General features: G+C 37.5%; 1 protein-coding gene across 14 annotated transcripts in view; it reads right to left on the bottom strand.

Annotated features, from left to right (window-relative positions):
- Nucleotides 1–17,221, bottom strand: part of MYBPC1 (myosin binding protein C1) — a 71,065-nt gene that overhangs the window by 36,508 nt on the left and 17,336 nt on the right. For 10 of the 14 annotated variants that reach the window (XM_042051102.1, XM_042051104.1, XM_042051107.1 and 7 more), the window contains exons 2-10: nucleotides 15,136–15,168; nucleotides 12,180–12,221; nucleotides 6,555–6,587; nucleotides 6,157–6,192; nucleotides 5,460–5,495; nucleotides 3,078–3,182; nucleotides 1,898–2,046; nucleotides 1,421–1,538; nucleotides 530–581 (exon numbers count right to left, since the gene is read on the bottom strand). In XM_042051102.1, the coding sequence (XP_041907036.1) occupies nucleotides 530–581; nucleotides 1,421–1,538; nucleotides 1,898–2,046; nucleotides 3,078–3,182; nucleotides 5,460–5,495; nucleotides 6,157–6,192; nucleotides 6,555–6,587; nucleotides 12,180–12,221; nucleotides 15,136–15,168 (604 nt within the window). The remainder of the gene's footprint in view (nucleotides 1–529; nucleotides 582–1,420; nucleotides 1,539–1,897; nucleotides 2,047–3,077; nucleotides 3,183–5,459; nucleotides 5,496–6,156; nucleotides 6,193–6,554; nucleotides 6,588–12,179; nucleotides 12,222–15,135; nucleotides 15,169–17,221) is intronic. The other 4 variants (XM_042051103.1, XM_042051110.1, XM_042051115.1 and 1 more) reach the window with 2 other exon arrangements.

Genomic DNA, 17,221 nt, shown 5'->3' with positions numbered 1-17,221 from the left:
GAAACAAACCTTAAGACACAATGCTTTTTTTTTACATTCTCTGTAATATACTCTTTATTGTTTTTCCTTACTGATGGTATTTACTATTTACTGTAAGACTACAAAGTCATATCCTGTCTTCTTGAAATCAATGTGAATTTTCTCTCTGCTTTTAATCAGTGCAGGATTGGGACCCGGAACTTTCATATTGTGGCTGACAGCTTTCAGGAAACATGCAGTAGACTCTTTTAGTGAATGAAAATACATTTTTAAAAACCTCTAAAGAAACATATATTTAATTGCCTTAAATATTCAATCTTCCCTTAAATTAATGACACTTGTAATGTCACAGTAGGGGTATTTAATATTGTATATACTATGTGCTGTAACTATTTCATTCTACCCACCACCAATTACCTGAAATTCCACTTCTTTAATCTATATGTACAAAAACAATTTTATAAAGTACTTGATACAATTTTCTGACACAAGTTCTGTGCATGCTACCAGTATCCATTACTGAGCAACTTGATAGGACCACTGAAGTTACCTTCTTTTGAAAGCAGATCTGATGTCAATCGATGGAGCAGCTTGGGAAGATTCTATGAAATAACAGTAATACAGGAATTAAAAACATAATTTGAAGCTCCCATAATTTATGTAAGCAGTATAATTTTGAACATGAAATTTGTAAGTTTTCTGCTAAGTGACCAGCATTTGTGCTTCCCCTTTGGCATTAAGTTCTGATATCTGCCAAGATTACACTCAGTGCTAAGTGTACCATTTCTCTAAAGTCCTTGCTGCAGTTCTGCGTAGGAAATCTGTTTCTCTGATGTTTCTCTCCATTCCCCTTCCTGCCTTATTTACAGGCTCTGGCCTTTTTGTCTTCTCACTTCCTGCGCTTTCTTCCCTGCTGGCACCTTGTGCTCTCTCAGTACGCTCAGCATCAGAGGCAAGAGACAGAGACAGTCTCCTCTACAGCTACAGACTCACACTGAGTCTTGAGCCAAGGTGGGATCCTCCTTGTGTGAGTTACCCCTTTGGGACAGTCTGAATCACATTAAATGGTTCTGATCCAGAGCCAGTGGACGGATGGAGCCAGGCTGGCCCCCACCCTGCTGACCTCTGAGCACACACACACAGCCCTGAGTCTCATGTGGCAGAGCCTGATTTGAATTCAATATTAATTTTACCTGCCAGCTTTTCTAATGTTTGGATAAATGTCTTACATGGTATCTATCCCAGTGTTCATTTAGACAACAAATTACAGACACAAGAAAGTATTCTGAGCTCTGTGCTAAAAATGTTCACTTTAAGCATTACTTCATTTAAAGGGTCTGAGCAAAATGAAGCGTCATTTCAAATTTAAAAAAAAAGAAAAAAGAAAGAAAAAAGAGAAAGAAATCCTTATAAATCTTTACAGACACAAGTGGAACCTTACCAGTGACTTCAAGGTCAAAAGAGCAGCTATCAAATTTGTCCTTATAAGATACTTCACAGCGATAGTTCCCTGCATAGTTTTCCTTAGCCTTGATGATCTGCATCTCAAATGTGTGAATCTAAAAATCAAACATAGCTTTTCATTCATGTGAAGGATGCATTTGCACAAAGCAGGAGTTAAAACATGACTCTTTCAGACATGCACCAGAAACAAGGAATAACTCAAATAATGGGCTCTGAAAAGAAATTGCAATCCAGAAATGGCAGTGGAAAATTTTGATTTTCCCACCATTCCTTGTCCTGTGCTGGGAGAGCAGAAAAGTCTGCTTCTACAGAAGGTCAGAGATCACCACTGAAATCTGTGTGGGGAAGCCAGGCTTAGGCTCCACTGCTCTTGAGCTTCTACCTGTTCTTTTAAACTGATCTTTAACCTCCCTTTGGAGCTTTGCCCCCATAAGAAAGGAAAGTAAAGACGCACCTTAGTGTGACGCTCGAAGGACTCCTTCAGCTGCAGGTGCTTCCCTGCTTTACTGGCCAGGTCCATCCATTTTCCTTTAAACCACTTCACATTTGGCTTCCGGAGAAGGTCTTTGGCTTCTACTTTGGCTATAAATGTAATATTCCCACCTTTCAAAAAGAGAAAAGAATAATGCAGCTATTGAGAAACGTGTGGTTGGTCAGTTGTATCTCTACGAGTTTCTTTCACTTCTGCTCCATTCTGTCTCCACGTGTTCTATCACAATATTAAGAGTCAGATGGAGTCACACAGACTAGGAGAGTACTGCAGTGATACAGAGGTTAATGATTTGGGGTCTGTAAGCTTTCTGTCTGTGTCAGTGTGGAGCTTGAGGCACTGAGAAATAGGATAAATTTGGGGCAAAAGTCCATGCTCTCATGGGTGAATTGTTCCGAATATTTGACTTCACTTGCTCAAAAGAAGCACAGGTGTTCTGGGTCTGGCAGCCAGGGATAAACTGCAGTCTGGAAAAGGAAGCCCAGAGCTCTTCATGCACTTCTATCATTAATTCTTTAAGCTGAGAAGTGACAGGAAAGAATCATCTCTCAACAGTGAATTGGGAATAGTAAAAGCTCTCATTTTTCAGAAGACCACTGCACAGCCCCTGCTGAATTTCCATCCTAACATTCATCTAGAGGAAAATACAACTTCGTGTATTTTTTTCCCAAATAAATTTTCCCCCAATCCTCTTTTCTACTCAGAAACTGAGAAAAATAAGGGTAATGAATAAAAATATCCCTACATCTGACCACATCTTGGTGTATCCAAGGAGATAACAGACCTACTAAGTAGCCTGTACTGAACTTTTTAGCATTGCTGATACCCTGCATAAGATCTTCCTGATATATCAATAACAGTACAGCCAACAGTGTCACAATAACCAGCTTTCTTCTCCAGAAACTATACCTCTTACTGTTACGCTCAGTAAGTTATTAGACTTTGAGCTTGTCCCTGGGTTTTGCTTCTCTCCATGCAGTCCTTTTGCCTTCAGAGCAGAGTTCACATCCAGTTGAAACCAGAGGCAGTACTTGCAGCTGAGGGCAGAACCTGAGTGACACAGGAACTGCAGGTACCATTCCCAGCTCTGCCTCAGCCTCTGTGTCTCTGGCAGTGGCTTTCGATTCTGTTCCTAAGCACTTACCAACACTCACTGTCCCACTCTGAGGTTTCTCGATGAACAAAGTGGATCTTTGGGTGTCATCGCGTTTTTCTGACTCTTCTGGAGCTCCTTCTCCAAGAGACCATACTGAGATGCAGAGAGAGGGGGAAATATCAATCATCTGAGGGTGTTTTATTCCCGCCAAAGTACACTTACCTGAACTTCCTAAACTCTCTAGCCCTAGCACCTTTCTCTTCAGATGTCCTGAAAGATATGTAAGCTTTTGTTCACACTGACATCCATTGCTTGGCTGTCCCATTGTGTACAGTTCCTGCAAGAACGCTACCTCTGTGGTGACCGAAAATTAAACTCTCAGGGAGGAAGAGGGGGAACCTGATCAGCCAGGATGGGCACTGAGCAACTTGAATGGCACCAGCATTCAACCATGAGTGCTTTACAGAGGCGATGCACAAAGGTCAGCTCTTTGTTTTTCAGAGGAGATGGAGGTTCTGAAAACACAAACAGCTAGAAGCACAAAAGTCCCCACATTCAATGCACAGTTTCAGTGGATCTCCCTCAACCCAAACTAAGTCCATTGTACAAGCTGATTCTTCCTCTATGTCTGCAAAGCAGGGCAGGAATGAAGCTCACTTCTGAACTTTGTTCTTTTCTCTCATGACAGAAGCAGAGAGTTTGGGAATCGGTCAATACCATGTCCTGCCATGTGCATTTCATGGGATTCATGGGACATTCTATGGGAAAAGTAGTTTGTCAAATGGAAATGATTGTGACATATGCTCAGACACAGCAGCTTCTCTTCTGGAAACTGGGACTTTGGAACTGAAAAGGTACTGAGAGAAGCAGCAAATGAGTGCTCTCCCCAGGGCAGAGCACTGTACAGCTGTGTGTTTCTGGTCTTCCTCTATATCTGCACAGTCCTGGCTTTGTGCTCTGCCATGACATCTCAGGCAAAACCATGGTCAAAACCGATTCCTAGCAGAAAGTGCAAGGAGAGCAAGGCAGTGGATGGGATGCCTGTCTGTTTTCTGCTCACTTTCTGCAGAGAGGCAAAGGACATGTCTCATATCCCAACCTGCAGTCCAAATGCCACATCTCCATTTTTTGAGGAGTTAGTGCCAGTACAGGGGGGAAACTGATTAGAGGTCAGAATAGTCTTTCTGATATGTAGCAATTGCTGCTGTGGGAATCTTTTCAACTCAGGAAAATTTCGACCACCCACAAATGCAACACAGCTCATGGCAGCCGTGGGAAAATGCAACCAAATTGGGTTTATTATCCTAAAGTCTATTAGGAATTTTAAAAAGGTGTTGAAATGCTAGACAGCTTTGCTATAAAATCTTTGTCCTTGAGTCAGTTGTGGGTGGTGTGCCTAGCCCCTCTTATGTATATGTCTGCTTGTACAGTTTTTCTCACAGCTAAAGACATTCATGTATATACACACACGTATATACACATATATATACACACATATGAAATGATTTACACAGACATAAATGAACAAATATATATAGATACATATCTATATATACTCTCTATAATCCAAATGTTTAGATTATATCACTGTAACATGGCCATGTATGGAAACAACATGAGAACAAGTGAAAGTTATCGGTGGGAAGACGATGAAGCGATGATAGTACAGGATCTGGTCACGTGCAGTAACAAACCTAACATGCCACGGGGTGAAATGGAAAAAGGATATTAATAAATGGAAAAAGCTTACACAGAGTCATTAATTTGGTACCACATGAAAGAACACCTAAATATTATCATCACCTTTAGATATTAACATTTTCCTATTTATTAAGCAAACAGAAGGGAAGGTGGGTTTGATGAGGGCTGGCATAGGTGGCTATGCCAGGTCTAGAACCATGGTTGAAGTACCAGCTGCTCATTTTGTTCCAGAGGCTGCAAATCCTGAAACCACAAGAGTGGCTGCAATGTGCGTTACCTGCCAGGGTAGGAAGAAAGAGGTTATGAGGATTTTGCTAAGTTTTCCCCACCGTCCTTTGAGGTGGGAGAAGAAGCCATTCTCCTACAGTCTTCTGGGACCTGCGTGTGGGATTCAGGTGAGGCTGAATGTAGGAACGGAATTCCTGTGGGCTGAAGGAGGAATGGAACAGCTATGTATCTATCTATACAGAAACAGATATAGATAGATAGGTATGTATGTATGTGTCAAATACTGCTATACATGTCCTGTTCTGTGCAGCAGAGCCTTCTCTCACTCCTGCTTTAGCTGCTAGAAACCTCTTTGCCCTGGTACTTTGACGCATTTCAACAGCTGTAGTTTGCTGCTGTCTAAACAATGAAAATAAAGTTATCTTTTAAAAATAAAGTCTAAACAGTATTTTTATTATGTAATTTTGGGAGTGTTTCATCGTGTTTTTCAGGAGGTCTCACCTGAATCTTTTCTTTCCGCTGGCTTAGACACCCCATCTGAAAGGGAAGAGCAATTTAGATGACACCCGCTCAGAGATCACAGCTTTACTGACCTCAGATCACTGGGATTTTAAGAACATTGATTCTTCATACAAGAAGATTAGACTAAATATTTAGGACCACATCCATGAGGAACTACTTGAATACCAGAAAAAAGTGAACAGCTAAGAAAAAAACCCCAAAGTTTTCCCCACTTTTCTCTAGAAAATCTAAATTAGCTTAATTCCATTCAAGATGTTCTTTAAAAGGTTATATGAGGCTGCTGTTTTTTCCATGATTTGTGTAGTTCCATGTAACAGATGAATTTATGTTGTTCAGTATTTATCTGAGGGACAGCATTTTGATTATTTAAACTTATATTAGATTTAAACTTATGCTACTTACTTATCTGGAGTTGCTTTGGGGTCTACTAACCAATATTTTATCTTCCACTGGGAGAAGATCTACTAAAGACCTCAAGACAGGACTGGAAAGGGACTTAACTGCTCTAAGGGTCTTGTACTTCTCAACAGAGATTAATATAATATACGGCACTTTAACATTTTTTCTAAGTGGCATGTTTTGAGCTCAGTCCACTGGTTTGGACTCTTTCTTCAATAATAGTCAAGAGAAAAATACATACATACATACACACTCAAAGCACTCTCACAGTCCTAACCTGCTGGTGGAGTACTAACTGAGGTGTCATCTTCATCTGGGAAAAGAAATACAAATGAAAAAGCACATGAAGAAACTGAAAGCACAGATGATCATCTGCTTTAAAACAACCACATGAAAATGTAAAACCTGCAAAAGAAAGGGAAATAAATCCCAATATTCAGGAGCATTCACAATGGAAGATTCAAACTGATGAGGAAAGCTTGGCATAATTCAGTAGCTGAAATGGTAAACCTTAATGCTTCAAGCAAGTAAAAAAAATGAGATGTGGACTGTGATCTATTATTAAATCATGAGTTTATATGAGAGGTGTGGAGTGATTCTGTTTGTTAGAGATGTAATCCAAAGTGATTACAATAAGAAAGCCACAATGAAATGAAGGTCAATCACAGATCTAACCTGAGGAAGATGTCATTTCTCTGATGACCACGTCTGCAATTAAAATGTGCACCACATATGCATTCAGCATTATTAAATCAAGGAATGAAAAAGTTAAAACTAGTCTCCTGGACTTATACTTTTTAATTTCTATACTATAATATTAATTTAAAATGCAAGGAATAGACAACTCTTTTTTTCTCCTATCAACAGGAGAATAATTTTAAAAAAGAACTATTATCATCATGCTGGATTTTCCTTTTGATCACACTAAAAGTTGACCGTCACCAGCTATTAAAAAACTATAAGCAATTGTTACCCAGTTATTTTAAAATGTTTAATAACAGAATACATTGAGGCATATATTTCTATCAATCAAAAGCCTGAAAAAAAACATGAAACAGGCATTAAAATGAAATACTGTAATCATGATTATTAGAAAACCAGAATCTACCATCTACCAAAGACCATCTCTACAAGAGTCACCTACATCTTTTTGAATTTCAAATGTTGAAACCTCAGATACCAGCTTTGATAATCAAATAGTGTCTTAAAAACCTAATGGTGAAAAAGAAAGAAAATAGCCAAGGTATCCTTTGAAAGGCAAGTATAAACTAGATCGATTTAGGATTTAATAGATAAGGAATGTGAAGATAACATGGTTTTATACTGTATCAGAAAATAATCTGTAGAACATCTCAGAATGGAGAACAGAATTGAATAAGAACATCTTTTGAAAAATATTAACCCACATCTTTAAAGATACTTTTCTTTGGGTTTGGATTTTTTTTATGTCTTATATTTGTGTTTCCATAATCACATTTTAAATCTGAAGTTATCCTTTGACTTTGACCTGAAAGTTAAAATTTATCTCTATTTTTCAAGGAAAAATGTAATGACCATGACAAAATCAGTATGAAATATAGTTGCATTTTCATAAACACTGGCAACATTGAATTTTTGGGTTTGTTTAACTACTGAAGGAAAATTAAAAGTCTGTTAATAGAATAGATCTACTTAGCCATAACATTTTACTCATTCCTTTTTCATGATTCATCAAACTTCATTTTAAAGATCTCTTGGGAGGAGGATGACACTTGTAAAAGGTATGCCTACACACAAAGGATTAATGTGTTATCTTGCAAGTATCTTTTCTTATTCACAGAGAGAGAGAAAATAAAAAGAATAGTGGAAGAGTTCTCATGACCTGCATCATCCAGTGCCATAAGGAGGTGTTGAAAATGTTGATTTTCAGCAAAAGCACAGTAATGATTAAGTCATTCCATTAAGTCAGCTGTTTGAACATACTGTATTAGCAACGAAATGGATGCAAGGCTGTGTGCTTCCACTGCAAATCTTTCTCCATATTTCATAAAAGCATCAAGTGTACTTGCAGCTCTTTTTGTCAATAATGTCACCATTGGGATTGATGATGGCTTGAAGAGCCATCTGACTGGAAAAAAATAATTAAGAACAGCCTAAAACATTTGATGTGCTGCATCCTGCATGATGATGATGTATAATAATCAAGTTATGAAAGGATCACTCAGATTCCTCTTTCATTCAATCATTTGAAAAACTAAAAAACCCAAAAAGATGTTATTAGTTTTGCAGAGGGATTGCTGGGGTTTCTCCAGGATAATCTATCACTTTTCAAACAGAATGTTAACATCAAAGACAAACAAAGGAAACAAAAACACATTTCAGAAGTATCAAGATGAAAGCCCAATTGAACATGTTAGAAATGGAAAGAGTATGAAAACAGTACATGCTGGAAGGTTTGTTTTGATAAATGGGTCATTATCAATCTATCACTCCTTATATCTCGGGCTCCTAGGACAAACTTGATTGACTATTGGTTCAACAGCTATAGCCAATTCACTTTCTGTGATGAATGGTTGTTTATGCTAGCAATAAAGTCTATTTAAAGATGACAAAAATAGCAAAAATATCAGATCTGTCAGTAGAAGTATGATAATTTATTCACTATCCTTATCTTCTGCAAATAAACTTTTAATGGAATATGACAAGAGTTTGGTGTGGAGAAATCAATTGATTCATTTGACAGTAGGCTGATAAGATGCACTACTCCATATAAATCTTTTTTCTTTGTCTCTGGCACATTCTCATTAACATATACAGCATTTATGTTTCTTTTCCTTGTTTCTAAATGATACCATTAGCTGGGGAGCAGACTGAGCTTCATCAGGAATAGAGTCTTGTTGGATGAAAGAGCTCTCCATATCTCAGAAGAAGCTAACCTAAAATCTTTTTATACTCACACTTGGTGTAACCTTAATATTAAAATTCCTGACTAGCAGCACAGCAAATGTGGAAAAATCTGTCAAAAAAAAAAATGTAATTACTTTTTTATATATGAACTGCTGGTATCAAGAATTTTAGACCTACTTTCTCCTGATCTGAAACATACCACACAACATGGAAGCTGCTATTCTGCCACCAGTCACATTGTTGACAAACAATGTTTCACAGAAGTGGCAAAAACCTATTAATTGTATATTATTTTATTTTTCTATTCCATTGTTTATGCTGAAATTACAGAGCACAGTAAGACTGAGAGTTTCAAATTGACTTCAATTTACCAATCGGATTTTCAAAGGGTGTTCAGCAGTCCCATCAAGGGGACTTGGCATTTTGGAAATGGTAAATGAAGTACATACCTACAGAAGGCAAGTTTTAGTAGGGAGATGAATGGATAAGTGAAACCTGGAAAAACACGAGGATGACACGTGCGATGAACATTTTAGTATATGATTGGAAGAAACCTAGAGGAAAGGTATCAGTAAAACATGCAGAAATTTTAGTAGCTCTCTGAATGGCTGGATGGGACCTAAAAAAAGGAATGAGCAAATTGATATTAAAATTTGATCATTATTCCAGCAAGTGGGAACAAAATTATAACATTCAATCTGTAAGATAATGCTAAAATTAAAAACAAAGACACAACCATTTAAATTGAAAGAATATAAGATAATGTAGTAAATTTGGAGGAATTTGTGCTGATTCACTTTTTTTCTCTGAAAATAAAATGGATGATCATACATATCCTGAATTTTTACATCATTATTATGGATATTTTAAAATGGTTTATTTTATGAAAGAAAATTTTATATTTACTGCTCTGAGCTATTAATTTACAGAAAAGTAACCACAAGATACAGAGAATTTACTACACTGTTTTGCATTTCATAACTTTACAGTGAACACAAAGGAATATAAATATGTAATTTTACACAGACAGTAAGTATTTAAAAGAAATAAAACAGTACAACAGACACACAGGTAGGTATACTCCATCTTCCTAACTTCTGTTCTTAATTTTGTTTTAGGGATGAGGTGTAAATTATGGACTATGGGATTTACATGGACTACCAAGATTCCCTTCCTAAATGTCAGGTTCCAGCACTGTCCCAGCTGGACTGTGCTGCAGCAGAGGCCCATCTCAGGTTCCTACAGTGTGCTCAATCTCATAAACTATCAGCAAACAGGTCACAACTGCTGACACACAAGCATTGTAGAATTGTTGTGGAATTCAGATATTAAATTTCTCCCATCTCATTCCCACTCAGGGAAGTACCCAAATCTGCTACTTCTGAGGCTGCAGAAAGTGTTTTACATATAGTTTATACAAACTATACAACATATATATATACATATATACACACAACTATACAAAAGCCAACATGTGGTTCTGTCATAATTTCCTTGCTGAACTGTTCATTTTCAAGTGTAAATGACTTTGGACAGATTGGAAGAATGGAATCTTTTCCTTTTTTGTGAGTTATGCTCACCCTTACAAAGACCTTTTTCTTCTGGCACACAAACATGAAGGAATCACTCTATGAAAATATATTTTCCCTTGCTTGGTGATATTCTGCAATAAAACAAGCGCTGATAGGAACAACTGCACTGTAAGTAATTTTTTAAAGTATTACTACTGAGTGTCTGGCAATGTCATCTACTTTGCTTTGCAGAGGTGACAGTTTCACTGGAGCATGGCAGAAGGTCATCTATGTATTAATATTCAGACTTTCATTGGAATTTTTACAGAGGCAACTGCTGCCATCATGGACTGAAACTGGAAAAGATTTCCATAGTAGGATCGCAAACAATATTTTTTGGTAGTAAAATCCTCCTAGTGCTGAGAGGTTTCCCTCAGGAAGAACATTTTTCCTCCTAGAAAGTACTCACTAAATTCCAAATAGAAACATAATAATGTATAAGAAGATAACAGAAGTATCGGATAAATGACCTACCACGTTTTCGTTTTTATTCAGTGAAATGTAGGCTTGTAAGCAGTGGGGAAATCACTATTCATGTTCAGTTTGGGAACAAACATTTCTCTCATATCCAAATTAAAGCAAGCAGAACTAACTGTTGGAATAGCTTGAGGCAAGACCTTCATCTATTTTCCTATCATTAGGCATGCAAATTGTTTCTGAATTGCATTTCCATTACCAAGTTGACAGATTTGATTACTCACACAAAATTCTATGTGTCAAAATAATTGCTCAATGGAAGGATAACTGGCAAAATAGCATGCACTGAAGCCTGGTTCAGCATTTTTATTTTCAAAAGGGTACTTGAATCACACACTCTTAGTATTTATATTTTGACTCTGCTGAGAAAAATAGCCATGCATGCCTTTGCCAAATAAATCTTCAAGTATCAAGTATGCATCCAGTCTGTCTAAAAGACAAGATTTTGTTTGGAAGAGACCAAAAGCCAGAATACATTTTCGAACAAGCCATTTCTTGATTTGCCATGAAAAAGCACCACCATGCCAGATGAAAAGCAAGCATTGCATCAGTTGTAAGCATATCTTGGTCTGGTTTAGCCTTTGATCAGAAGATTATTCTTTTCAAAATAACCTGATGGGGTGTTTTATTTCTACTTTGGCAGGGCTCCTACAAAAAAGTAGGGGAATTTGGCCCAGTTGCCTCAAAATATATCCTTGTAATCAGAAGAACTGACAACAGAGCTGGAATCTAATCTCAGCAGCACAAAAATACACATTAAAACTGGAGCTGAGTTTTGCACGCACTGCTAGTGGAACAGCTATCTATTTGTTCACAGCAGACACTCCTCAAACACACTTTTCAGAACCTGTAATGAGCTCAGCTGCTGGGCTCCAATGAGGACAGAAAGGTGGACGTGTGATTTTTAATTTCAGATGAAAAAATCTATGGAGCTTTCGGAAAGTTAAAATATCAAGTTTCTGTGGTAGAACAGAAACAGCTTAGAATGACAGTAGGACATTGTCCACTTTATTTAAAAGTATCTGAGTTTAAGCAAGCTTGGTCAGGGGCAACATCCAGGCTCATTTAAACACAGCTTTCTGCTCATGCAAATCACTTGTAATGTGAGCCATTAACTAAACAGTCAAAGTAAAATAATGTTGCTAAAGTATCAGTCTGGTTTGCAGATTTTTTGAAGATACTCGTAAGTATCATAATTTCCTCATGCTGGCTAAGTCATGCAGAAAAAGGATTTAGGAAGCCTCACATCACACTTCTGAAATTTAGCATCAAAATTCTGAATTAAAGCTCAAACAATCCAGCATCAGAACAGCATTTAGGAATGTTGCCTTTATTGCCCATTTATAAAATATGGTTTCAGACTTACCTTTACCCTTTTCATTTCCACCCTCCTGTGGTGTTGTTTTTTCTGTGTAGGAAGTACAAGTATAGTTTTGAGAGGATCTTAAAGTAAAAAGAAAGACTTACACAGCATTAAACAATACAGGTTCTGCTAGTATTGGAAAAACAAGTTTAAAGAATGATTGATACATGTGTATATGTAATGTACAGTTGCAGTCCTGTAAAGCATTTTACAACTTGTGCATATCAATGCAATTTCTATGTTTTGAACAAGGCGTGTAAGATTGATGTTCCTGGACTCAGTGGAAAAAAAATGCTAGGCTTTTTAGAAGCAGCAATTGTTAGTCTCTTGTTCTTGGGCTAACTGGAAAAAGCTTTTGAAACGAGTTACATATCACTGTTAATTGGAAAGAAATTGGATCATGCATGAGTTACTGCCACTCAGTTTATCCTTAAGGAAAATTACAGAGAGTGTATTGAGGATGTTTTCTTTAATTCTTTATCATCATCTTCATCATTATCAACATAGTCTTTCCAAGACTACTTGTATTTAATTTTCTTGATCAGAACTGTCAACCTGTCCTCTACTCTGAGCAGGTGAATGTGAATTACTTTTGGCCTCATATGTATGAGAAAACTTGGACTGTGCTTTGAACAAAACAATTTCCGCATGTTCTCTATTTCAGGATTTGATAGGATTCCTATTCCTTTTTGTTTCCTACCTCATTCAATTTGCATACAAAGTAATCTAGAATCTTGTCAAATCACATGAATTGTGCTGTCTTCAAGGTATAAACAGTCAATATTCTATTGCCTGTGAACTATGGCTTTCTGTGGCAAACTTACCTGTCAACTGCCTGACAGAACATGGGTTTGGGTGATGGTCAATAGAGTAACATTGTCAGGATGGAGTTAGGATAATTTTAGTTCCATGGAGGAAACATCTGCAAGAGCCAGTTGATTCTCTGATTATCCTGATTTCTTGTTGACATGTGTGCAGCCACAGTAACTATGAAAATTAAACCTGAAACTTAATAGGAAAATCCACGTTCTGGTAGTGTGACAGACTCTTGGATCCTTCTGTCTGGATTCCCTAAATTCCCAAGCTCCAGTTGTCAGGCTCTCCATCTTGGCCAAATGGTCAAACCTGTTCCTTTTTAATGGGACTTTTGCCGCAGTAACACTTCATTTTCCCAGTAGGAACTGGGATAGGAGATTTCACTATTCTTGGCAGATGGTAGCATGTCTACATCCCATTTGAAAACTTCATCAGCCAAAGTGTTCCACACTTGTGGCTTGACATCAAGATCTGGAAGGAACTCTCACAATGACTTCTCAAAAATTTCCTGGTGCAGTTCAAGATGCTTGATTATGTCCAATAAAATATTTATAAGTTATAAAATTTGGAATCTTGAAACCAACTTCCCTCTTTGTGTATTAGCACTTGGTAATCCAAGATGACAGCATCTTGAGTCAGGCAGAAGGAAGCTAGAAGTGACTGACACTTGCAGCTTAGAAATATCCCAGTTTGGTGTGTGCCTAACCATAAAGGCCTAATGACACCCTACTCATTTTTCAGAAGGAAAACAGGTAAGGACAAAAGAAAAGAGATTACAGAAGTGATTTTGCATTTAATTCTGTGTTTTTAAATAGAAGTGAAGAAGTTAATTATTTGAAATTGTTAATAGATATTTTTAAGGTAATGCTTCAAAGATGCTATTCCTTTCTGTGTACAAAAAGTTGTTTCTCATTTCAGTTCTTCTTGAAAGTTAAGACTGATTAAAAACATGAATTCCAGGACAAAGTATATCAGGTAAGACCCTAAGGGTGAAATTAATTAGTTTAATATTAACAGTACAAATTTAATGGTTCACTAGAATATCATTAATTAAATACCAGTTAACTTTCCTTACTAATGTATGCAACATGAAAGAGTTCATCACATAAAAATAATATATGGATAATTTAACCATGAAACTCCTCCTGGCAATTGATACTACTACCTTTGTCATTTTTTAAGGAAAGAGTGTATTGTTGGAACAAAGACATCTTGAATCAGCCTCATGAAATGCCAGTTAGCAAGACTGTAAGTAAAAGCAAATTTAACACTTGTAGTGAGAATATTTGTTCTGTTTGGAATTGTTGTTGAGGTTGCTATACAGAGAATTAAACTCACCAAATGGTTAAATTAGACATGCATATTGTAGATATATGTATTAGCCATTATCTGAGAATATAATTCAAGTTACTCAATGGCACAAGGCAAAGGCTTGCCTGCCTTTCCAGCTCCCACTAAAGAGAACCCTTGTGCTTTGCAGAGCTTCAGCTTTACCTGAAGCCCTCAGCCTGACGAATGAGTTTCACCTCACCTAACTTTGGCTTCCTGGAACTCAGCCACTCCATTCTAGACAATCAGACCCCTCAGGGCAATTGCCTGCACAGAGATATCTAGTGACATTTTAGATAGGTTATCTGGGAAATGCCCATTGGATGATGGAGGATGTACTCTGCTGGTCAGAGGCGGAGCACTGGTGAACTACTTAGATGGGATACATAATTTTCAAAGGACTAAAAGTAAGTGAAATGAATATCATGCTTGATTCTGTCAACTTTACTCACAATGTAGCTTTGAGGCAAAAATGAAATGAAATATTTTGGTAATTAGATGCTGTCCAGCATCAAAGAGAACAGCCCCATTTAGCCACAGAATTTAAGCAGCCATCATTTACCTGTATCCTGAAGGACACGCGCAATATTAAGCAAACAGCTAGTCACTCACAAACAAAAACTGAGCCTGAAATATCAGTATTCAGGCAAAGTGAAGTGAGAATATCTTACTTGGGCAGGCTTTTTTAAATTCTCTTGCTGTCCTCTTACCTTCAAAGAGACAATGAGCACAAACCATACTACGGCTATGCAGTATCTAGTCTCATGCAACTGTTCTTAGTGCCACAGCTCAAATTAGCATTTTTTACACTAACCTGGAGGTGGCGGTGCACTTTCATTTTCAGTTTCTGAAAAATAAGGAAAGAAGACAGACATTGAGCTTCAAATCCAAGCAAATCTTTTTCATACATTTGGTATACGTTTGTTGACTTTGAGTCTTCAATATTTGAATGCAGTTATGAAATTTATTTTGCTTTCACGCACGCAACATGACAGCTTCAGAGTGGCAAGGTCAGAGATCTAAAGCTCTTGTTCTGCAAAGAGAGGTTAGTGAACTTGTTTAGTGTGGAGATAGATAATATTCATAGAAACATAGAATCTTTTAGGTTGGAAAAGGTCTCTAAGATCATTGAGTCCAACCACTAACCCAGCACTGCCAAGTCACCACTAAACCACATCTCCAAGCACCACATCCACATATCTTTTAAATTCCTCCAGGGATGCTGACTCCAGTTCTCTAGGCAGCCTGTTCCAGTGCTCAGCAACCCTTCCAGTGATTGAACAAATTGACTAGCTAAAATATATTTTTAAAACAGAAAAGGAAGCTTATTTTCAACATTTAAAAGCTTTAGGAGTCTAGATGCATTAAAAACAGCAATATTTATTGGCACTAGTGCATTGATTTACAGTTTAACTACTTATAACAAGCAAAGATTTAAAAGGTTGAAATGCTGAACTGTAACAGTAGATGGCTCTTACTGACCTTTGTCATGTTACGAGCATTAACCTTTGGGACCCCACCTCAGGTCAGATTGAGGAAACAAAATTCCAATTTCTGTCACACAGAAATGCTGGTAAGGCTATTCCTTTACACTCAGTTCTAAATACAGCTAAAACATAATTCTCATTCTTAATAAATCCATTTAATGCTTAAAAGGGAGGGATATTTTTAATGCAAATATAATTTTAAGCTGACTGTGTGGATTTGATATGGTTTAGGAACTACCAGTCACATACACAGATACAACAGCAAATCCTTGTAGAGGTTCCAAAGAGAATCCCTTGCTACAAGGAAAGAGCTTGTGTTGTACGTTCTGATCACGGCACCCATCACACAGAATGGAAGGAAGTGTATTAAAGATTGACACACAGAGTGTGAAAATAATAAAATATCTTTACTTAGGTTCATAGAAATTTATTTTTTCTGGTCTAATTACTGACATACTAAGTTTTGTTTTGAAGCCTAGAAAAATATGAAAATTTTTCATATGAAAACATAAAAATTGCACCACAAAGAGTATGTCTTGGAACCTATTTGCTTTGCTACCATGACATTTCTCACTGTTTCCACTGAGAGTAAAATATTCTGCTGAGACATCGCTGTGGCATGGAAGTATGTTTCTTGTATGGAAAAGTAATAACAGAAAATTATTGATTGTATAGTTTTCCTTGTGAAATATAATAGAAACAGGGAGTGTTCTTATGAACACTGGATTAGAAAATCCTCCCTGGCTCACCAGTAAGAGTTACAAATTTATAATTGAAAACAAATAAAGCACTTTCCACTCTCAGATGAAAGGCTTATGAGACTTTTGAGGGACTTGCCTTGAATTTTTCTTTCCTTTTGAGAGGTGTTCCCTGGCTTCACCAACAGTGCACTGCTGGTCAGCTATCACACATCTTACAAGTCCTGCCATAGCCAGCACAGATGTTAGCCAAAGTCTGTGGCACACACCAGACCTGAAACACTATTATAATGGTCTAAACTTCATCTCATGCATGCAGACAACAAAAGGAGACATTCAAAACCTGAGCACTCTCCTAGGCAACCTATGCTATTGGACCCTGTTCCTAGCAGAACAGGGACTACACTATCTCCAAAGGTCTTTCCAACCTCAGCTATTCTGTGATGGGATGATGACTGAAGTCAGACCAAGAAGCCAGTGGTTTGTTTCCTAAACCATAATTCAACACTGTTCAAGTTGTTGCTAAGAAAACCAAGGCAAGAACGGATCTCAAACGAGAGACCTGAGGTATAATGTGGGAAGAAAAAAGAAACGGGGAGAGTTCCAGGCACTGGGGGTGGCAGAGACATGGGAGATACTTCAGCATAATCTTCTGGCCATGTGCAACCCCTTTCATGGTCATGCCTGGCTTACAGTTCCATTCCTGAGGACAGCC

This window comes from Corvus kubaryi, unplaced genomic scaffold (assembly GCF_017639235.1).
Source record: "Corvus kubaryi isolate FWS band 111438036 unplaced genomic scaffold, C.kubaryi_AGA036_p1.0 74, whole genome shotgun sequence".
NCBI lineage: Eukaryota > Metazoa > Chordata > Aves > Passeriformes > Corvidae > Corvus > Corvus kubaryi.
This window is presented reverse-complemented; position numbering and strand designations above follow the sequence as displayed.